The sequence below is a fragment of the Echeneis naucrates genome, chromosome 22, assembly GCF_900963305.1.
Source record: "Echeneis naucrates chromosome 22, fEcheNa1.1, whole genome shotgun sequence".
In the NCBI taxonomy this organism is placed as follows: Eukaryota; Metazoa; Chordata; class Actinopteri; order Carangiformes; family Echeneidae; genus Echeneis; species Echeneis naucrates.
The window spans coordinates 20217524-20238697 of NC_042532.1; the positions used below are offsets into that span (position 1 = coordinate 20217524).

At 41.3% G+C, this 21174-nt stretch overlaps 3 protein-coding genes across 7 annotated transcripts in view; all 3 read left to right on the forward strand.

Moving 5' to 3' along the window:
• klc1a (kinesin light chain 1a) overlaps positions 1–7799 on the forward strand; it is a 36683-nt gene extending 28884 nt beyond the window's left edge. For 2 of the 4 annotated variants that reach the window (XM_029494472.1, XM_029494474.1), the window contains exons 14-16: positions 1286–1419; positions 3509–3575; positions 4395–7799. In XM_029494472.1, coding sequence (XP_029350332.1) covers positions 1286–1419; positions 3509–3575; positions 4395–4460 — 267 coding nt within the window. In that variant the 3' untranslated portion in view covers positions 4461–7799. The remainder of the gene's footprint in view (positions 1–1285; positions 1420–3508; positions 3576–4394) is intronic. The other 2 variants (XM_029494473.1, XM_029494475.1) reach the window with 2 other exon arrangements.
• A 526-nt stretch (positions 7800–8325) lies between these two features.
• On the forward strand, positions 8326–16670 carry zfyve21 (zinc finger, FYVE domain containing 21). Of its 2 annotated transcripts, XM_029494476.1 has the most exons (8): positions 8326–8468; positions 10658–10708; positions 11079–11247; positions 12094–12169; positions 12387–12478; positions 12741–12794; positions 13838–13968; positions 14065–16670. In XM_029494476.1, the coding sequence occupies exons 1-8, from the start codon at positions 8343–8345 to the stop codon at positions 14098–14100; spliced, it is 735 nt and encodes a 244-aa protein (XP_029350336.1). In that variant the 5' UTR covers positions 8326–8342; the 3' UTR covers positions 14101–16670. The 2 variants fall into 2 exon arrangements, with proteins under 2 accessions (XP_029350336.1, XP_029350337.1); XM_029494477.1 differs by lacking the exon at positions 12741–12794.
• Positions 16671–17364: 694 nt separating this feature from the next.
• The window catches only part of brf1a (BRF1 general transcription factor IIIB subunit a), a 64529-nt gene continuing 60719 nt past the window's right edge, over positions 17365–21174 (forward strand). Inside the window, exons 1-3 of the mRNA XM_029493549.1 lie at positions 17365–17573; positions 18830–19029; positions 20160–20240. Of these exons, the coding sequence (XP_029349409.1) occupies positions 18846–19029; positions 20160–20240 (265 nt within the window). The 5' untranslated portion in view covers positions 17365–17573; positions 18830–18845. The remainder of the gene's footprint in view (positions 17574–18829; positions 19030–20159; positions 20241–21174) is intronic.

Below are 21174 nucleotides of genomic sequence, written 5' to 3' on the forward strand. Positions count from 1 at the left end.
CAAACATCATGAACGTCATGCATCCAGCCTGTTCTCCTGCTGTATATCTCTGTATATAGCTGTAATGGTGGGGGGGGGTTGAAAACAACTACTGTTGCATTTTGTGAGGATTTGGAGGAAACTGAAATCGTCTCTTCTTGGCTCCTGCTACTAATCTTCTGCGTGTCCTGTCCTGTTTGTCTTTCTTAACTTCTAATAAAACCTAAACTCTTTGCTCACCTGAACTTGTGCCTGTGGCCTCTTTGTGTGCTCCCTCTCTTTTTCTGTGTGCCTTCATCGCTGATTCAGCTCCAAAGCCTTTTTCCTCAGAGCTGCTGTTGAAAACACATCAAACTAACTGGCTGCGTCTGCGTTAGCTCCTTTTTACTGAAGAATTAAAGAATAATCTTTAGCACTGAATGTGAATGGCTCATTTTCATTTCAATCAACTTTCACATTGAGTTTACCTGGAAAAAATTTTTTTTTTATTGGTTAAGATGATCTCATGTTTGAGCTTTTGTTTGGGCAGCCTTTCATGCACAGTTAGACACACAGAGGAAAATCAATTTAACCTTTATTACACAAAATATTTTAGATTTTTGATTATTAAGGACGCAGCTCATCTGATTTCTTTTTACAACCAGTGACGTCTTAAGATAGAATGAAGGTTTCAGGTCCATTCTGATCATCACACTCATCACAACGTTCTTCCTTTCATTGGACAAAAATAATCAGTTTGACTCAGTTTTAACAATATTTAGTTTTGCTGTAAATTTGAGCAACAATAACGTTTCGTAGTCGGATTTTACACTGACTGACACTTCATGTGTCCTGAGCTGCTGCTGTTTGTTTTCTCACCTCTAACTAACCTCAAGTCCAGAGAAACGTCAGTGAGGTGACAGAATAAAACATCGGGATTTATCTGGATATCCCGAAATCACTAAATCTGGAGATCAGACACAAGTCAACTTAATTTAATGAGCATTAAGTATGAAGTTGACCAAAATAAATAAAAAGCAGTAAATACACTATATGAACAAACAACAGAGCCATAAAAGAAGCAAATACACAAACAGATCTGCATCTGTAGGTGGTGATCCGACACAGGTTGAATTATTTCTGGAAGCTCAAAGCATCGTGATTCCATCTGCATCGTGTGAACTGCTGCACGAGACGATTGTGCACCGTTCATCAGTTTGTGTTTATCTTTTTCTATGAAGAGCTTCAGTCTTCGATCTGATCGACTACACGTTTGTCAGATGCTGCTGTGTGTGTCTGTGTGTAACCCTGTGACCTTTCCCATCAGGACGGCTCCGGCGCTCTGAAGAGAAGCGGCTCCTTCAGTAAACTTCGAGCGTCCATCCGTCGCAGCAGCGAGAAACTCGTCCGCAAGCTGAAAGGCGGCGGCTCGTCACGTGACGCCGAGCCCAAAAACCCCGGGTAACTATCCCCATACCCCCCCTCCACTCCCCCTCCACCCACCCCTCCGGCTTTATGCACTGACGGCCTGAGGGATCGATCGGCCCTCCAGCGCTCAGCTCGCCGGTTTCACACTAACCAAAAACAAAGGAAGGGATCGACTTTGCTGGTGGTGAAGTGGTGAAACTCTGTCTGCACATCAGACGACTGAGGGCCTTTTCTCCTCATTGCATGGGTTTACCTTTCTCTCTCACAGTGCCATTGGAAAGTGTTGATTCTCATTGTGTGTTCTGGCTCCATCAGTCCGGCCGATCACTGACAGGAAATATCATCAGGCGGGTGAAGTTATGTTCCAGGAATAGAGCTGAAATTTTATAAAGTAAAGGTCGTTGAGACAGAAAATTAAATATATATATAAGGTAACTGGAATAAAGTTAAAATATCCTGATGATTAAAAAAAAAAAAACTAATCTTTTAAATAGTCTAAATTTTTACATGCAAGAGTTTGTAATATCTGACAGGCGTCTAAATATTCAGAAAGAAGTAAAGATTTAAATATTTAAATATGTTGAGTAAAAAAATTTTGACGGAACAAAAAATGATATTTTCTAAGTATGTTTAATATGTTGAGAAAAACATTTTAAAACAAATAATTTTTTAATTTTATTTTTTTATTTAAAGAGAAAAATTATCTGAACAAAACATTCCAGAAAATCTTCCACAGTCCAGAGAAAGGACTGGAAGAAAAAAGAGAAACAAATCCACAACAGAGCAACAATATTTTCCATTTTTTAAACAGAAATTCAGTTTTATTCAGAAAACTCTTCAGTTTCGGCTGAAATATTCAGATTTCAGAGAAAACCAAAGGAAAATAAATAAAATGGGAAAATAATGCAACTTCTTCAATGACACACAAACTACTAATGAAATGCCTTTTATTGCTGTTTTACCTGTGGAACTACTTCTTTATTTTATTTCTGTTTTTTAGTCTTCACTAATCGTTCCATCTATTTATTGCATTTTGGGGCTTTGAACTTATTTCAATCAGTTTGAAATATAGTTCAGTTTTCTTTCTTCATTTGGTGAATTTGACTTTGAAATCCAACCCGACTGCACGTCTGTTTTTGTTTAGGATTTTATTCTGTGTTGAACTTTTATTTATGAATAAATTTTTCCATTTGAATGTGACTTGCATGCCTCATCTGTTCGCTCCCTGTTTTCCTTTTTCTTCTCTGTTGGCTCTTCTCCTCCAATCACCGGGCTGACGGATGTGATGACTTCACTCTGTCATCATCATCCTCGCCGTCTTCGTCACAGAAAATAAGCTCAAAAAGAAGTCATTCGTTTCAGTTACAGATTTCCAGCCTGTCCTTCTTCCTGTTGTTTCTTCCCACCAGCAAAATGTGACTTTTACCCCAAAAATGTAGAGAGGACATCAGGTTGTTATCGAAGGAGAATTTAACAACACAGAAGTGAAACATTTAAAATCTCCACAGTCTGCTCAGGAAGTCCATTTAACAGATTTAACCTTTCACTCAAAATCTTCACAAACAAAATCCTCAAATCATCGTTTTATTGAATTTGAACAGAAGGAGTCCACTATCATCATCATCATCATCATGAAGGATTCAGTTTCAGAGCTTCGGTAAAAGTCCCAGTGAAATTATCTGATAAATAATCAAAGTCAGGTCTGAGGCAACAGCAAACAGTCTGGAGACTGTTTCACTGTGTGAAATGTGAACTGGTCTGAAAGTGTTTCTGTTCAGGACATTTAACTGGAGATCGATAAATAAATGATGTTACAGACCAATCGATTTAAATAGATAAAAGAACATAGATTCTTTTCATTGACTGACTGAACGTCTGAGGCAGCTGCTCTTCTCCAATAAAAAGCAGGTCAGAGGTCAAACAGTTTTTTATAAATCTGCGTCGTTTTCATGCTTTTCATAAACAAAGTTCGTCTTTTACCTGAAACTAACCTTTTGTGTGAAAATGTCTCTGATGTCATTAACCAACACCATCTGACCTCCCCCACCCTCACCTCTGACCTCTGACCCCTCACCCCTGCCCTCTCTCCCTCCCTCCCTGCATGTCACTGCTCTGGGTGCAGCATGAAGCGAGCCAGCTCTCTGGGGGTTCTTAACATGGCGGACAAGGCGGCCAGTGACCACGACCAAGTAAGAGTCCAGACCTGGTCCAGAACCTGATACAGGAAGGTCAAAGGTCGACCTGAAATAACCTCCAGGGTGTTTCTGTTAAAGGAAACTTCTGCTCTAACTGTTCAGGTCACTTATTGATCTTTAATTAAAGGCAAAAACGGCAGATTAAAATTGACTGAAACATCAAATCTTACAGTTTCTGCTGATCGTCATTGATAATATATCAAAAATATCAAAGCCAGTTTCTCTGCTGGGACGATTTGCTGCTCATTACTGATTCATTAGAAAGTGAACGTCTTACTTTAGTTTCACATTCTGATGAATCTGAAGTCTGTTTATAGTGTTATTGCTTTATTGTCATCATAATTATATAAGAGATTAAAAGTATAAAACAAACTGTAAATGTGATAAATATCAGATTTATGCTGTTAGTCTGTCGGACATCTTGTGTCAGATACTTTTGGACCTGGTCTCTTCGTCCTCATGATGTCAGACTGATAACTAATTATTCACACACTAACTTCACACCATCACTGTGTTCACTAATCAACACAAATTACAAACTGAACACAGACTCCTTTCTATTTGGGACACGGCACTGATGAAGTTCGACAGCAGTGGAAAGTTTCAGCCTGTAAAGCCTCGTGAGTCGCCGTTTGGTGTAAAGAGACAGAAAGCACAGAACTAAAGATCTGTGTTGTGTTGAATCGCCCAAATGAACCTTAAACTGCCCAGAGGTGGCCCTGAACATGTTGGGAAATAAAAACTCAGATCTCAGAGTCTGTTGGTGAAGAATCAGCCGTTCATCTGGTTTCCTCTCGCTCCGTTTTCCGGCAGGAGCGAAATAATCGTCTGAGGAGAAGTCGGGACCTGAGTGCCAGCCACACCGACCTGGCGCGTTGAAGGTCTCCACCTCCCCGACGGACGGAGGCCCAGAGAATCCACTTCCTGTCCAGGACTCCAGGCCTTCTCTGTACATAGACAAGAGCTTCCTGTTCAGGTGATGATGTCAGAGGAGGAATCTGAGTTTTTATCACATCAGACAAACCAACAGGAGGAACACGAATTCTATGTTTGACTCAAGTGTGTGAACCTTTTGTGTAATTGTATGTGCGTATACTGTATGTGTGTGTGTGTGTGTGTGTGTGTGTTTGGTCTCTCAGATCGGTTCTTTATAATATTTTTGTCGTGCTGTCGCAGACTTTCTGACACAGGCTCAGTTAAACTGCTGCAGGTGAAGTCAAAGAACGACAGTTCATTCAAATCTCTTTACTGAGTGTTTCCTCTTGAACCTGAAGGCAGAGTTCATACCAGCTGAAGGAGAACCCACCCAGCTCTGCTGCATGTTCTCCTGCTAAAGCTGTTGTTCATTTACTTTAAGTTTTATTCTAAGAAGATGCAAAAAATGTTTCTCCAAAAACTCTTTACCGTCAGTTCGATCAGTGAATGTGTTTTCTCTCCTATAGCAGAGACACGTTGAACAGTAAAAAAAGAATCTGAAGTTTAGAAACAGAAACAGTGCAGAACAAAATCCTGAAAAAAACAGCAAAAGAAAGAAAATGATTCAGAAAAAGGGAGATTTTCTCAGTCTCTTTGATTCCGACTGAATCTGAACTCCAGACGTCTGCTCAGCTCTGCAGGTTTCCGCTGAAGCTCCTGGGCGACAAAGAAATAGATCCAGGGCCAATAAAGACTTTAGAGACACTCAAAACCCTGTGAGGCTAAAATGCTGCAAACCTGCAGATTCCACCTCTGTCCTTCTGTGTCGATTGAAGACTTTCTGTTTACATTTGGGGGTTTTTGTAAAAGGTGTTTTATTTTTTTTCTCGGCCTTCTGCTGCTCTGAGTCTCTTCCTGTCGGCGTTTTATTGGCACATGATCTCAGGACGCAGGCTGTCGCTTCACACACTGACTGCAAACTTAATATCACCAGAGAGCACAGACAAAACTTTACCGTGTGAGTAAAGTTGAACAAATTAATAATAATAAAAAACTAATTCAGAATTATTTAAATGGTTATTATTCTGAGCTTTTTCAGGAGAAGTTCTGTTCCTCTGACAGCAGTGATTAGTGTTTAGATATAGATTTAATGGATAAATGTCACTGTTCATTACATCCAGCGTGTTTAAAACTGGAATTTACTATAAAAACAAAACATATGAATCCACAAAGTGCGTTATTCAAACAAAAAAAGTGTAAACATCATCTTGTTCATTTTTGGTTTTTTTATTTTCAGTGTCTAAAATCTGACAAAATGATTTTTATTGAGCGGACTTCCATCAGCTCTTCTTTTAAAATAGGAAAGCGTTAATCGTTTTATTCATGTGTGAAAACTTTAACTCTAACAGCAGTTATGAAAAAATTGTTTTTTTTTTTTAGTCTGCTGCAACAAAAAGCTTCAGTGTGTCGATCTGTGAGGAGTTCAAGTTTAGAGCCGAGGATTGTCTGAATTTTTATTTATTTTATTGCTCACCACCGTGAGCAGATAAGCTCCAGAGTCACGACAGTAAACACGTTGATGTGATGTTGAAACTTCTCCATGCAGACGTTGACCTGATGTCAGTTAAATCAACATGAAGCATCAACTTTCAGCTCGAGTCCATTCGTTATCAGATAAAAACGGCAGTCAGTCAGGAGTCAGCGTTTTACTCACATTCAGAAATATGATCTTATTTTTCCATTTAAAGAAAAAAGAAAGAAGCCAAAGTTTTTATTTGTTAAACGTAGAAACAAGCAGCTGTGACTACCAGTACTGAGCCCTGATCAGCTCTGACTGTAGTCCACCTTCAAGGAGATTCAGGATTTTACAAATTCAAGCTGAATTTATGTGAAACAAAAGAATCCAGGATCAGCAGAATAATTAGATAAAAGATTCTCTGAGAATGAAAATGTCAGTTGTCTGGTTTTTACTCTGAGCTGAATGTTACAGTTTGTTTTTTGTTTGCAGGGGTGTGCAATAAGTTTTTGTTTAATGTTTGAAAAACTCTTCACGCTACATAAAAGTTATGTAAAAGTTTTCATTCCAAGACATTAATAAACTGTACACCCCGTTTCTCCTCAATGAACTTTGTCCAAGATAAAAAAAAACACAAAGATGAAGTCCTGAAATGTAAATCTTGGGGTAGATTGGAGACGTTCATTTTCCTTTTGTGCTGCAATAATGATTTTTTTTTTATGTCGGATCTTCTTTTTCTTATAATGATGATTTTATTGATGATGTTTGACGTTACAGGTCAAAATGTTGACTGTTGATCAGTCTGCTCATCAACCTGCCTTCTGCTCTTTTTGTCTTGATTGTCTTAATCCAGCAGCTCCACGAAGTAAAGAGGCACATAACTTCATAATGACTAATCATTTTAACGAACTCAGCAGCAGTTTGGGCAACAAATTCAGAACATTTGACAACTCTTTGTAGCTTCAACAATAAAATCCAAAGTTCCTGAATATGAAATCATCGCAAAATTGTTCAAAATATTAAATTCCTTCCCTCCCAAGTATTCTTCTATGATTAAATGATTATTTTTCCAGTCATGTACTTTGAATTGTGTGTTTTCTGGTCAGAGCTGCCCTGACTGTTGGCCTGTGCATCACTTTATAGAGAAACTCACATATTACAGGAAGGAAATGTTAAAATCTGTACTGAACAACTTTTATCACACAAAATGATTTCTAAGCAGTGATTATGATGACATGAATGTAAATTTGTGATTTCTGTTAAGCACGGAAATGTTTGTGTTGGCTTTATGTGTGTTGCCTGTTAAAGTAGTGAAGGTAAAAGTGTCAGTTTGTCTCTTTGTTGTGTTTTTCATGACTGTGGACCATGGAGGTGTGTGTGCAGCAGAAAATCGGATGGTTGGAAATTTTATATTCTCCATTGAAGCAAAATCCAGTTTATATCTGAGCGACGGGTAAATACACAGTCTAATTAATATCAATATAATATTCTCACACATCAAGGTTAGTAGCTGTGCATCTGCACAGAATCGCACAAATAGCAGACCCAAATTTCTATTTATTAGATACCTTGTTGCCATGGTAACTTCATCATGCACTGCTCCATAAGTGAAGAGGATCCTAAATGGTTTTTATTTTTATGTCTTGGTGTGTGTGTGTGTATACAGAAATTATTTTAAGGATGTCACAGTTCCTCGAAGCTTGACTGCAGAATTTTTCTGTCTCATGTTTGACATGAAGCTCGACCGTCCTCTGACTGTAAATAAATGTTCCTGGATGAGACTGGTATTCATCAGGCTACTTGTCCTTTATGGCTGCTGCTCTCACACACGTTGACTGATTTCAGGATCATGCTCACATTCATGAAAGCTTTTTCCTTATAATTTATATTAACAATTAACTGTCGGAGAAATGTTTTTTAGTAATTAAAACTGTAACACTTCCGTTTGAATGACTGAGGTTAACACAAACACACTTTTGATTTGAGATGTTTTTCCACTTTAGTCAGTTTTTCTGTCTCTCAAATTTAAATCAATAATTAAACATGAATTAATTGAAGTTAATTTGACTGTAGGTCGCTCTGACTGAAGTTGAATTAGCTAATTTTGACAAATATATATATTTTTATCAGAAATAAAAACATCATAAATTAAACCACTGCCACTTCCGGGGCGGGGTCGCACAAACAGAAAAAAAACACCCCACCTTACAGCTCGCATCACGTGATTTAAAGCCTGTGCTATGATTCGCCAGCAGCCCCGTCGATCGCTGGAGGGGCGGGGAAAGAGGGCGGGTACTGTGGCAGGAGGCCGGAAGAGCCGTCAAAGCAAAATGTCCTCAGTGCCTGACGGGAAGAAGCTGGTCCGGAGCCCCAGCGGCCTCCGCATGGTGCCGGAGAACGGCGCCTTCAACAGCCCCTTCTCCCTGGACGAGCCGCAGTGGGTGCCCGATAAAGAGGTGAGGCCGGCCCGGGGTGTGGAGGGTGGTGCAGGTGGAGGTTTGTCGGACGGCGCCGAGCTGCAGCGACACCAGCGAGAAGTTAGCTAAAGTGTTAGCCACAACGTTTCCGTTAGCCGTTTTCAAAATAAAACTTTACAGAGTCCGAGTTTAAAGTTTTTTATTTACTATTTAAGGGCTAAGACTTCATCCAGTTGGTTAGATCACCTATTCAATTCCTTTAAAACCGGTATAAATATTACTGCCATGATTTGATCCATCATCAATCTGAAAACCTAAAATGTTTAATGATGAATAAAGAATCATCCAAACTCCAATATGAACTAAGTGTGTGAGCCAAACAGGAGCATCAGAACTCCTCCATGTAAACATAGTTCATTCTATAAAGTGTGTTGATAACGATGATAGTTGTGTTCAATGATAAAACATTTTCTTTAATTTACAGTACACTGGATTTCTAAACTTAACCTGCAACTAATGGTTGTTTTTTTTCCAAAAGGTGCTCCTCTTATTTATTTCCTAGTAAATAAGGACATTTGTGTCTGATCCCAATAAATGTGATTAAACAGTGACAGTATCACATTTAGGAAAAAGTCTCTAAGTATGTAATCAGGAAAAACAGGAAAATCTGGGAACGTCAAGTCAAAGTCAGCTTTACTGTCAGTTCTTTACGTTTTCTTTTTGTCGTCTACGTGTAACACAATACCAAAGAAACAAAAGAAAAGTGAAAAATGAATTAAACATGGAGTTAAAAATAAAACATCTCAAACTTTTGTTCCAAATAAGTTATTTTTTACATCAGTGAGTAATTATTTTTGTCAGTTTTAGAAGCTGACTGATTTTGTTAAATAACTACCTTCTCACGGTTTTGTGGGACTTTTATTTTTGCGGTCAGGCCTCCGAACATCCGGTAGCTCCGGGTTAGCTGCGGTGGTTCTGACAGCCGTCCGGACTCTGCCCCCCCCCCCGGACTGGGCGTAGCAGGCGGGGTCGTTAGCCTGGCAGCTCACGGAGCCCCTGAGATAACCAGCTGGTTAACCACTTTAACTGGTTATTTAAGCTTAAACACATCTGAGTGTGTAAACACATCTTTATCTTCTCCGCGGGCGGCTGTTAGCTCCGTCCAGCTAACTGTGCTAACATGCTAACTCCGGCCGCTCTTACTCCGTCTCTCCCTAAAGAGGGGCCGATTTTCGGCCGCCGGAGCCCGGACACACCGGCGGGGGGACACGTTGGCCAGAAAAGTTAATGATTACACATCTGTAGATGGGAAAAGAGATGTGCAGCTCTGGATTTTTCCTGAAAAAGTCATGAGAGTCAGATTTTATCAGTATTTCTACCTGCTGATTCCTTTAATGGCCCACTGCAGACACAGAAACCAAAGATATGCTAATAAACCCAGAAAAGATTAAACTTGGTGATTTATTAATATTTATCACAGTATAAAAATGTCTCATCGGTCCTTAAAGGGTTAGGGTTTTCTTCTGTGGACATGCTGGTTATAAAATGTCTGTCAATAATTACATTATTACCATTATTACCAACTACAGCTGGAGGGAAACTATCCGGTTCAAAGTGGGTGATCAGCAGTTATTATATGATGCTGGGAGTATTGATGGTATTGATCTTCAATAAATAATGAAGTCCCAGATGCCCTCTCAGTGTTTTTCCCCTTCAGTGTAATATTGGTTAATTGCAACCTCAGCTATTTGAGTAATCAAAGGCTTCCATTTCCTCATACTGACGATTTGTTGCTTCAAATGTTGTGTGTGACTATGAACTCAGTGTTGTTACCATCTGGAGTAAAAGTCAGATAAAGTATGACGGCAGACAGAATAATAAGGCTGTTTGTCCACAGAGCAGTGTTTTAAATATATAAAAGACTTCAGGGAAGCTCCGCGGTTGGTGTTGTCATGTTGTTTTCAGACACCAGAAACACTTCATTACTTATTCTTTGATTGCATTTAGAATTGTATGCAAATAATCTGATCAATCATATGTCTTAAACTGTTTTATATGTATGACACTGAAACCATTCATGATGGCAAAAGTTATTTTAGATTCAATGGACTCAAAGTGAAACCAGCATGTGACAGAGAACTTGGTGAGCTGCTGCTGTTGAACTTGAATTTGCCCAGCTCAGCATGTTGTGTAACTTCCTATTTTGTTCTCTCTCCCCCGTCCTCCAGTGTCCAAGATGTATGCAGTGTGACACCAAGTTTGACTTCATCAGGAGAAAGGTTTGTTCACCGCTTCACAGTGTCTGACGGAGAGGAAAGTTTTATTATTTCCTCTACTTTGGCATGAAAACACACTGTGGGCTCCACAGGGACATTTTTCCACTCTGCTTCCTGTAAATCCTGCACAGAGTCACCAGAAAATAGTTTGTTTATCGGAATAGTCGGCTCAGAAAACATAAAATACATAATGTATAATCCCACTGTGGAACAAAAGTATACAGATGGAAAGTGATTCATTAGATAAACACAGTAAGAGCTGAGGTCACTCTGATTTGCACAATTGATTTTGTTGTTGCCTCACTTGTTTTAAACCGTTTTAGTGCTTTTCTGTGTAGTTTTAAAGAAGTGACGGGGCTGTTTGTTCCTGCAGCACCACTGTCGGCGCTGCGGTCGCTGTTTCTGTGATAAGTGCTGCAGTAAGAAGGTGGCGCTGCCCCGCATGTGTTTTGTGGATCCGGTGCGTCAGTGTGCCGAGTGCGGCCTGGTGTCCCAGAAAGAGATGGAGTTCTACGACAAGCAGCTGAAAGTGCTGCTGGCAGGTGAGACCGTCCGCCTGCAGCGCTGTCTGCTTTTAATTCATTCATAACAACTTTTAGTGGCTTTTCTTTCACTCTCTTTCCTTTACATGTGCTGAAAATATGACAAAAACATTTGACAGTTTCATATTTCCACATGTGAAGGACTCCTTCAGTCAGAGGCTGATAACAAAGGATAAATAATATAACACTATGAAATCATTGACAGTTCAGAGTCAGGTCATACCGCTCGGTCGACCAGAAGTGATGAAGGTCAGAGTTAGAGGTGCTGCTCTGCTCAAACAGGAAGAATGAGCCCTCGTCTGGTTAATCTAGTGTGTGTTGCTATAAATACCAGCAGCAGCTTAATGAAAAGTCCATTAGCGTCCTGGAGCTGCAGACAGACTGTGATGTTTAGCTTCGTGCTTTATCGACCACGAAGTTACACTGAACTGAAAACAACGATGACAGAAGATCTGATTATCATTCCAAAGTTCATCTCCACCTCGAAACACATCTCTTCAAAACGACCTCGTCTGTTTATCTCCAGCGCTCATCTTCATGATAATCATATTTATTTTACTTCAAAATTATTTATTCTTATTCTGTGTTGTACTTTGTCATTTTCTCTTACAGTTATCTGTCAGGTGCTCCAGATCTTGAATGTATCATTATTATTTTCCTTATATACTTGTCTGATTTTCTACTTTCTATTTGTGCTTCATGAGATTTGAATCAAAATCTGAGAGCTGAGAGATGTTTGAAAATTAGTTTGAAAAAAGTAAACTGAGGACCAAACAACTGCTGCTGTTTGTATTTTGTGCTGTTATTACTGTCAGAGTATGAAGCCATGGGTTCTTCTGTTTGCAGGTGGCACCTTTATCGTTACTTTGGGAACGTCAGAGAAGTCTGAAACTATGACGTGTCGCCTCTCCAACAACCACAGGTGAGTTTACATAAACACGAGAGACGTGCAGGATAAAATATCTGCTGATCCCGCTGTGGTGGACTGTAAAACTGAAGCACACAGTCAGCTTTGGTCTGAATGCACTTTAAGACGCTCCAGCATTCAGATCATCTCAAAAACCAGCCCAGTGTCAGAATCACCAATCAGAGAAAAACCCAGAAATGGCCAGTTGATGTTTTCTGCCCTGAACCTTCAGGTATCTGTTCCTGGACGGTGAAAGCCACTTCGAGGTGGAGCTGTCTCGGATGTCCAGCATGCAGATTCTGACAGACGGGACGAGTCCAGGAGGTGAGACCAGTCCTGAGTGGGATCAGAAAGAGAAGAGCCGCGACTGTGCATGTGGTTGACAGTTTGATGAAAATGTCAACTTAATTATTTGTCCTTTGTTAGTCTTGTTCTGTAAAGTATAATGTGTTTATCTTTCGTGTTGTATAACCAGCGGAAAAATTTCTTGATTAACTCTGAATCTTATGTTCTTGTCTGAGCTGACACTAACAAACCCTTCATCCTCTGCTGCTCCTGCTCTGGCTGCCCGGCGCTCCTCCCTCAGAGAATGACATTCACACTTACACCAGTCTGCTGGACAGTCACTGTATCTCTGAAGGTTAGCTTCGGTTCAGTCACTCTGTTTCCCCTGGGTTCACACGTCTGCATGAAGCTGCCTGATAATGAAACACCTCGCTGAGTCCCAAAAGCATCTCTGTGGAAAGAAGTTTTCTCCACCTTCAGATATGAGGCCAGACTGTTGTGATCTGAGCTTTAATGTGCTCCAAAAAGGTTAACTAGTCCTGAAATTATGATGGATGAGTCACTGATTACCAGAAAAAGAGAATTTGAGCCATATTATGATGGATGCAGTGAAGGGAAAGCTATTTGATTAAATGTGTGAATAAAGTGTTAAACAGAATTTGATAAGTGGCGGTTTTACATGAAGTAAATTCCTTTTGCTGTTTCATGATGCCACTATGTGGCCTGAGGATCTCTGCCCCACTTCCTGCTGGTCCAAAAATAATACTTGGAGAAAAAAAAAAAAAAGTGATGCTCTGTGGTCTTTTATAGACCAACATGATTCATAAAGTAAAAAAAAAATGCAGATTAATTGGTGAAGAGAAGAATAATTAATTCTGGCATTAAAATTATTCCCCTCAAGTTTGGAGGAATCGATGATGGATGGTGCAGAAACATCCTCAAACGTCAGCGCTCTGAATCAGGACTCAGAAACTAAAACTTGGTGCTTTTGGGAAACTTGGCAGTGATCGTCATCGGGTGTGTGTCTGTCCGTTTCCTGAAAACTTCTCATCATGTGGGTTTTTAGCATCTTCAGTCCCGCCAACAGAAAACAGATAAAATCTCATCACCCGTCTTATTTTGAAAATCTGTGTCGGTGTGTGTTTCCTCTCTCATCGAGTCAAATCTTTCCTCTTCAGTTGAGATAGATTTTTCATCTTCTGTGGTTGTTGCCTCTGTGTGTTTCTGTATTGATGACTTTTGTTTTGTTATTGATTTCCAGTAATGGACGTTAACAGTTGTTTTTTTGTTTTTTGTTTTTTTTTTTTGTTTCCCCCACTGGAGAAGTTTTTAGTTTATGTTTATCTCGTGAAGTCGGCACGTCAACGAGTTTATGTGTGTGTGTTTTTGTGTGTGGAGGAGGGACATCCCGGGCCAGCGGCATGCTGCTCCATTACAAGCCGATGGGCTCTCAGGACGTCCAGCAGCTCCGCATGGAGGCAGCAGACGACAAGAAGGTGGCCTCGTTATGGTTGGCTGCGATGCACAAGGTGAACTGTCACTTTAAATGATCACATGACATCACTGGAGGTCCATTCAGGCAGCAGAGCCTGTTTCCTGCATTAACACGTCTGTGTGCTCCACAGGCAGCCAAGCTGCTGTATGAAGCTCGGGACCAGTGACGTGCACAACCTGCCACGCTGAACCTCCAGGCAGCACACACCCAAGTGTTTTGTCCCCTTTGTCTCTCCGGGGGGGGGGTTTGGTATCTTTTTGGATTTTATTAACGCCAATTCTGATTCCGCTCATCCGTCTGATTCCTCATCGGGTCATTTTTGCAGGAGAGAAATGTTTATAGAACACACTTAATTACCTCTATAACCCGTACTTCGTACGCCGTGTTTACCACACGTGGGCTGATTGTTCTTCCTTTTGGCATTTTATCTCTTCTTTAACTCGAGTCAGGGCGGACAGCATTAATGTGTGTGAGACAAACAGCAGGAGGAGAAACTCCTCCTGCCTCCGATTCTTTCTGACTTACTTTCTCAGATTTCTCAGAGTTTTTTATAGTTAGTTTTTCCACACAGACGTTGGACTTCGACATTATAACATCCATGAAATGTGACAGTACACCTCTTCATAGAACCATCTGCCAGTTCCTTCATGAAAACACAATAACTTTCTAAGCTACTGGTCTTCTATTTTGTGTCAAGGAGGATTTTATTTCCTGGCAGAGCTGATGAGACACTTTACGGGTCCCTGTGGGATCTACGTTGACTCTGCTTCCACAGACGTCAACCAGCCAAACAGAACCAAGTAGAGACTGAACGTCTCTCTTTAGAGACCTCAGCAGAACCCAGATCTTCCAGATAAAGCAGATAGGTTAAAGGACAAATCCACCTTAAAGCCCTTTTAAATCAGACAGAATTTGCCACTGTGTTTGATTGAGTTCTTGATAAAAGAAGAATTTAGCAGCTAAAGTTGTTGTGGCAAGTTTAAATTCACAGGTGAACACACAAAAATACACTCAATGTTTGTCGCACAACTGCAAAGTAAAATGTTGGATATTTCCAGGTTTTAGTGAAGATCAGAGATTCTTCTCTGGATTTCTCATTTAACTTTTCAACTTTCATAAAAGGACCAGAGGAGGAGAAACAAATAGAGCCGAGCATAACGGGCATTCTGGGAAATGTAGGATTCTCTAGTCCTCTGAAGATCAGGCAGCTCGAGGAAACTTTCCTGTCTGAGTAGTTCCTGAAAAACATTGCAGGCAGTTTGTACAAAAGCAATGTCACATGGTTGATTTTTGAGTTTTAGATTTAAGCTCCATGGAAGTTCAGGAGTTGATGTTTCTGCGTACGTTGTTGTCTGTAACTGCGGCGAGTATTTACAGATTTAACTCTTCAGGCGTTTGTGCCGAAGGAGATCTCAGACTGTTCACTGACTCTAGTGAAGTACAAACATACAAACAGAAAATGCTTTAAATGTAGTTTCATGTATTGAAGTTTTGTATGAGCTATTTTGTTTAATATTCCTACTTTAACACGAGGTGTGTTAACGCACTTGCATCCTTTTTAAAGCTGAAGTATGGCTACTATAGTTTTTGTAACACTTGTATACACTTTATTTTCCTCTTTGTGTTGTCATCGTGCAGAGACACAACCAGGATGGCAGGTTGTGTTAGTTGTGCTTCCAAATTTGTGCAGTGAACAAACGTTCAGATACTCCAGGTTTTCTGAGTCGATGCCTCCGGTTTATTATCGCCAGCCACAGTTTGTGCTGCCGGAGAAACTTAAAACGGTGAACGGCGACAGGAAGTGGGACGTCTTGGACCGATCAGGAGGCCTCATGATGTCATCACCACATGTAGTTTGAATCCCTGAGTGCTTTAACCAGCTCATTCATGTACTTTTAATACACATGAATTTAACAGTGATGAAGGAGAGGCACAGACTGGCTCCATCTCACCCGATAGTTTGACCTTTCAGCTCTCTTTTTAAAAGCCAAACACTTAAATCTGAGTTATAGATGAACAGTCGGACTCTTTTTAGCTCAAACTTAGTTTTTTTGTTTGCTTGTTTTAATCTCTCCTGTGTCTTCCCTTTGCTTTGGTCCAAGCTGGAGGAAATCATTTAAAGTGGTTTAAAGGAGCACAGAGCGAGGCCGGCCGCCTGCTGGCTGACGTTCCCCACCTCACCTCCACTTTGTAACATAAAGTTTATTTTTATATGCTGCTCACCTAAGAACTGAAATCACCAGTTGTTGTTGTTGTTGTTGTTGTTTGGTTTGGAGGTTTAAAGCAGGATTGTGAAGAGTTATGTAAGAACATAATTTGTCTGTGTGGTCGTGCTTGATGTCCTGTAATGTGTTTTTTATTTTTTCTTTCAACACTTTCATACTTTATAATGCCTTTTTTAACAAAGACAAACCCGAGGGCTGCACAGTAATCTGAAGTACGATGCATGAATTTGTAAATACACACTAAAAATCTACGGCAGACGTTTAAAATTGGCCTTTTTTTGTCATAACAACACACTATGTGCAGCTCCTTACAGACTGTCTTCACTTCCAAGTTAATCACGACTTTCTGTTGTATGTTTGCACTACATGTAAAATCACCAAGTCGTTGCTCAGCCAGTGTTTGTACCTGCACTTTATGGCCATCCCCATTTTTATCCCTCTGCTTCTTTTAATATGCTGGAACTGATATATTCCACCTTCTGTTGTTTATTCTGTTGAGAATAAAATCAAGTGTTTATACATTTGTGGTGTTTGGTTTGGTCATTTGAAACAGGAAATGTATGCACACACAAAAAACCCAATTGGATTCAGCTGCTTTATTTATCAAACCAAATCAAATCTGCTGAATATAAATGAGCTCGGAGTGTCTTTATAATTCTTCACCCGGAGTTTAAAATGTGGTTTTAAGGTTTTCTACAGACGGAGGAACCAAAAGGTGTTTAGCTGTCTGATAGAATGAGGTCAAATAAACCAGGAAGTTCAGTCCTTTATTTTAAACTGGATTTATTTTATTGCCCAACATTCAGTTTTATTCACTAAACCCGCTTGACTTTTGTTTTTCTGAAAAATTTCCAGACTTCATTTTATTATTATTATTATTTAACGTTATCGTCCATGTTGTCTTATTTAATATAATTTTATTCCATTTGTCTGTTTTGATTTTATTTTATGTTCATTCAAAGCGTTCAGAATCGTCTCTCCTGTTGCGGGGGGGTCCTCCCCCGCCGTTAACTCTTTCCGTGTCAACATTTGTCGTCCACAGCTGTAGTCACATTTTAATAACATCCGGTATCGAACCTGAAAAACACCCCAAACATCCCAACCCCCCCCCCCACACCCCCTAAAGTTTATTTAAACCCATCATTATCTCCCCCCCCCACTCCGGCCTGTAATGGTCTCGCCCAGGTCTCCCTGCATCGGACGCACATGTCGGCTGTGTTTTGCGGAGGATTGCGTTGATTTCGCCGCATTTAACGGAGCAGCAGAGTCGGAGAGGCGTCCGGTTCTTCGGCTCCGATCCCGGACTCGTTCTCCCGGACTGACGTTTTAAAAAGTCCGCGGTTAGCGGAGCAGACAGCGGGGACTCCTCACACGCTTCTCGGCGTGGCTGCAGCCGGCTTCCGTCGGACCGAAGGTGGGTCCGCCGGTGTGTGTGTGTGTGTGTGTGTGTGTGTGTGTGTGTGTGTGTGTCGGTTGTCGGTAACCGGGCTCCCTCCGGTGTGTGAGTTGTGTCTGTAGCCGTTAGCCGCTCCGTTAGCTTCCGGTCCAGCTGTCAACAGCGCCACGTGAGAGTCCAGCTGTTCAGACCGGCTAACAGATCAGTGTGGGGGGGTCAGGGCCCAGATGTGTGTGTGTGTGTGTGGGGGGGGGACAGAAGGACCCCGGACCCGGCCCTGACCCGCCGGGAGCTCCACATGTGGACCCGGGAAAGGTGCTCCGGTTAGCCGCCGGCTGCAGAGCAGTGCCACGTAGCTAACCGGTTCTGCACAATCACTGCAGGAGGACCGGGGAGGGAGGGGGGACCGGAACCAGTGAGGGAGGGGGGGACCGGGACCAGAACCGGGGAGGGAGGGGGGACCGGAACCAGTGAGGGAGGGGGGGACCGGGACCAGAACCGGGGAGGGAGGGGGGACCGGAACCAGTGAGGGAGGGGGGGACCGGGACCAGAACCGGGACCAGAACCAGGGAGACAGGGGGGACCGGAGCCAGTGAGGGAGGGGGGGACCGGGACCAGTGAGGGAGGGGGGGACCGGGACCAGGACCAGGACCAGTGAGGGAGGGAGAGGTAGAGGGGACCAGGATCAGCAGAGACTAATTTATTTAATCAAATATTTATTTTAACACCATTTTAATGTTTGGTGATTACTGTGATTGCTAATGTGGTACAGGTGTGTGTGTGTGTGTGTGTGTGTGTGTGTGTGTGTGTGTGAGAGAAAATTGGACACACTGGTGTTCTGAATGTAATTAAACTGGATCTTTTTTTTCTTGAAGATTTTCTTGTTTGAGTTTATTAATATTTAACATATAAACAACATTTTTGGAGACTTAAAAAAATCACATTTATTCCAGAAGCTCGTCATCCGGCAGGTTTGATGAAAGGGGGAATATTTAAACCATCAATATTCAGTTCACAAATAAAGACTTACTGAATTCTTATTGAAGAATGTGTGAATCTATTGATTATTAAAATGGCTGCAGGTTTTTGTTTTTTTTCTCCTGAGCTTTACAGCTTAAAAATAAGATCAGATATTTTTTTAAACCACACTTGATTTACAGTTTAAATTGATTATTTGAACTACAAATGCCAAAGAAATTCTAAAAATGTTCTTATGTGTTTTCTTGCGGGCTCCTGATCGAGTCTGGTTTCAGTCCCGTCCTCCGTCTCTCCAGGTCTGCAGGTTTCGCCATGAGCTCCAGGGTGTGTAGGAACTGCGGCTGCTCGGACATCGATGTGGACCAGGCGCGAGGCGACGCCGTCTGCATGGGCTGCGGCTCCGTGCTGGAGGACAACATCATCGTGTCCGAGGTGGAGTTCGTGGAGTCGGGAGGCGGAGGGTCGCTGGCCGTCGGACAGTTCGTCTCCTCACAAGGTGAGGAAGACCAAACTGCCTCCAGCAGCTTAAAGCTTAGCTGAAGCTGCAGAGGAGAGAACGGCTGCAGTTTGTGTGTTTAAAAAGGAAACACAACAGCATCAGCATCATTCTTTCACTATAAAGAACTCTGACTTCACTTTAAGCTCTTTTGTTGTTGTGCTTTTAGTTATTAGTGATTTTTATCATTTATTTACGATCCCCTCCAGAGGATCTAATGGGATCTGGTGTGAAGTTCATTGCTGTCACATTAACCCTGACAGCAATATTTGAGCAGACGCACAATAATTCTGAACAAATGCTGCCAAAAACATGAGCTGCACTCAGACTGTGTGAGGAATGAACCAGCGTGGTTGGTTTTAAGAAAGGAAAAACAAAAATATAAAACTCCCAACATCTTTTCTTTGTGTTGTTTTTATCTAATAACACTATAGTTGTTGAGATTTGCACGTTTTTCTTTTTTGCCTGATCTTGATTCATAAAGTGTGATGCGTTTACGGACAGTGCATTATGATTTTTGTTGGTCTGTGTGCAGCTTATCTCTGCATGTGTGTAACATTTAGCTCCAGTTTACCTTCGACCTTCGACCTGCAGGACTTTTTATTCCTGCTACGTCTGCATAAGACGTTTGTTTGTTTGCTGTGTGCAGAGTTTATGCTCTGAGTCTACATCAGATGGAGCTGTTGGATAAAACTGAGCTTCAGCAGGTTTCTATTAAAACTGTTTTTAATATTTCATATTTTATTATAATTTTTTAATGATGAGTTTTCTACCAATGTTTTATTTTATGTTTGTTCTACTTTTCCAATGATATAACATAATCAATAGAATAATCAACATTATTCTTTGTTTCCAATGTTGATTTAGGCGTTTGATGTCATTTGCTTTAATATTTACGAAGATAAATATGAAAAATTCGTTCCTCATAATGAAAACCTGAGAATTGGCTTTTCCTAACATTAAACATCTTTGAGTTGTATTTTTTATTTTGTGCTGCCGACACTTAATAATGAAAATAATATTTTAATAATCCAACTGAGATGAACTATAATCAGAATAAATAATTTTTTCTGATGTGTCGAAGACGACAAACAAAACAACATTTCACTGTTTCATTGTTGCGTCTCTAGATGGAGCCAAGCATCCGTCCTTCGGAGACTCCCACCTCACCGGGATGGGGAGAGAGTCCCGGGCTCAGACCCTGCAGAGAGGTGAGTGACCAGCAGGGGGCGCACCATTGATTGTACAGACTCAGACGTAGAAACACTTTTTGATCATGAAGAAGTTTTGGAGTCAACATCTCTCATTCATGAGACGCTGACAGCGTTTTCCAACCTCACCTGAGGCGACTTTTCAATGTTTCTCTCCCGCCATTTCATCCTGTTGCTTCAAACAACGTTTCCATTTTTGATAACTGATAACTCCTGTTCGTCGTCAGGACTCAGCTCCTTCAAAAATAAAACAGTGATAAACATTTATTAAACGATGGAATCAACTCGGACATTAAAGCTCCAAAGTTTCACACCAGTATTTTAATATTTATGCCTGATTATTTCTCAGCAGAAGTTTTCGTCTAATCAAAATCCAAAGAAGCTAATTTCACTGACAAATAAGAAATCAGCCGGATAATCTTCATTTCCTGAAACTGAAGTGATGGATTCATTGATTGATGATAAAAACAGCAGCTGGCTCGACTAACTGATGCAGTGATCAGCTGATAACCTCGTCCCCGGTCATATCTGTGAGGGGCCCTGGAGGGAACTCCCCCCAGACCTGATGCTCACAGATTTATCTCAACAATTCAGCTCAGAAACGATATTAAGGATGAGTAGAAGACCCCACACCAGGACCGAATGGGGGGGGGGGGGGGGGGGGGGGGGGGGGGGTTTGAAGGTCAGCAGGTCGTCTGCACGATGGCCTGCAGCTGGTTACCGTGGCGACAGCCAGCCAGCCGTCTGCCCAGTTGATGTTTCAGCAGCCGAGTCAGAAAGGGTGTTAGACAGCAGCAGACGCTGAGTAATGAGGTGTGTGTGTGTGTGTGTGTGTGTGTGTGTGTGTGTGTGTGTGTGTGTGTGTGTGTGTGTGTGTGTGTGTGTGTGTGTGTGTGTGTGTGTGTGTGTGTGTGTGTGTGTGTGTGTGTGTGTG

Coding starts and splice junctions, on each gene's coding strand:
- zfyve21 (XM_029494476.1), top strand. CDS start 8,343: ATGTCCTCAGTGCCTGACGGGAAGAAGCTGGTCCGGAGCCCCAGCGGC. Junction 12,479..12,740: donor AGACGGGACGAGTCCAGGAG/GTGAGACCAGTC, acceptor CTCCTCCCTCAG/AGAATGACATTCACACTTAC. Junction 13,969..14,064: donor GGTTGGCTGCGATGCACAAG/GTGAACTGTCAC, acceptor TGTGCTCCACAG/GCAGCCAAGCTGCTGTATGA.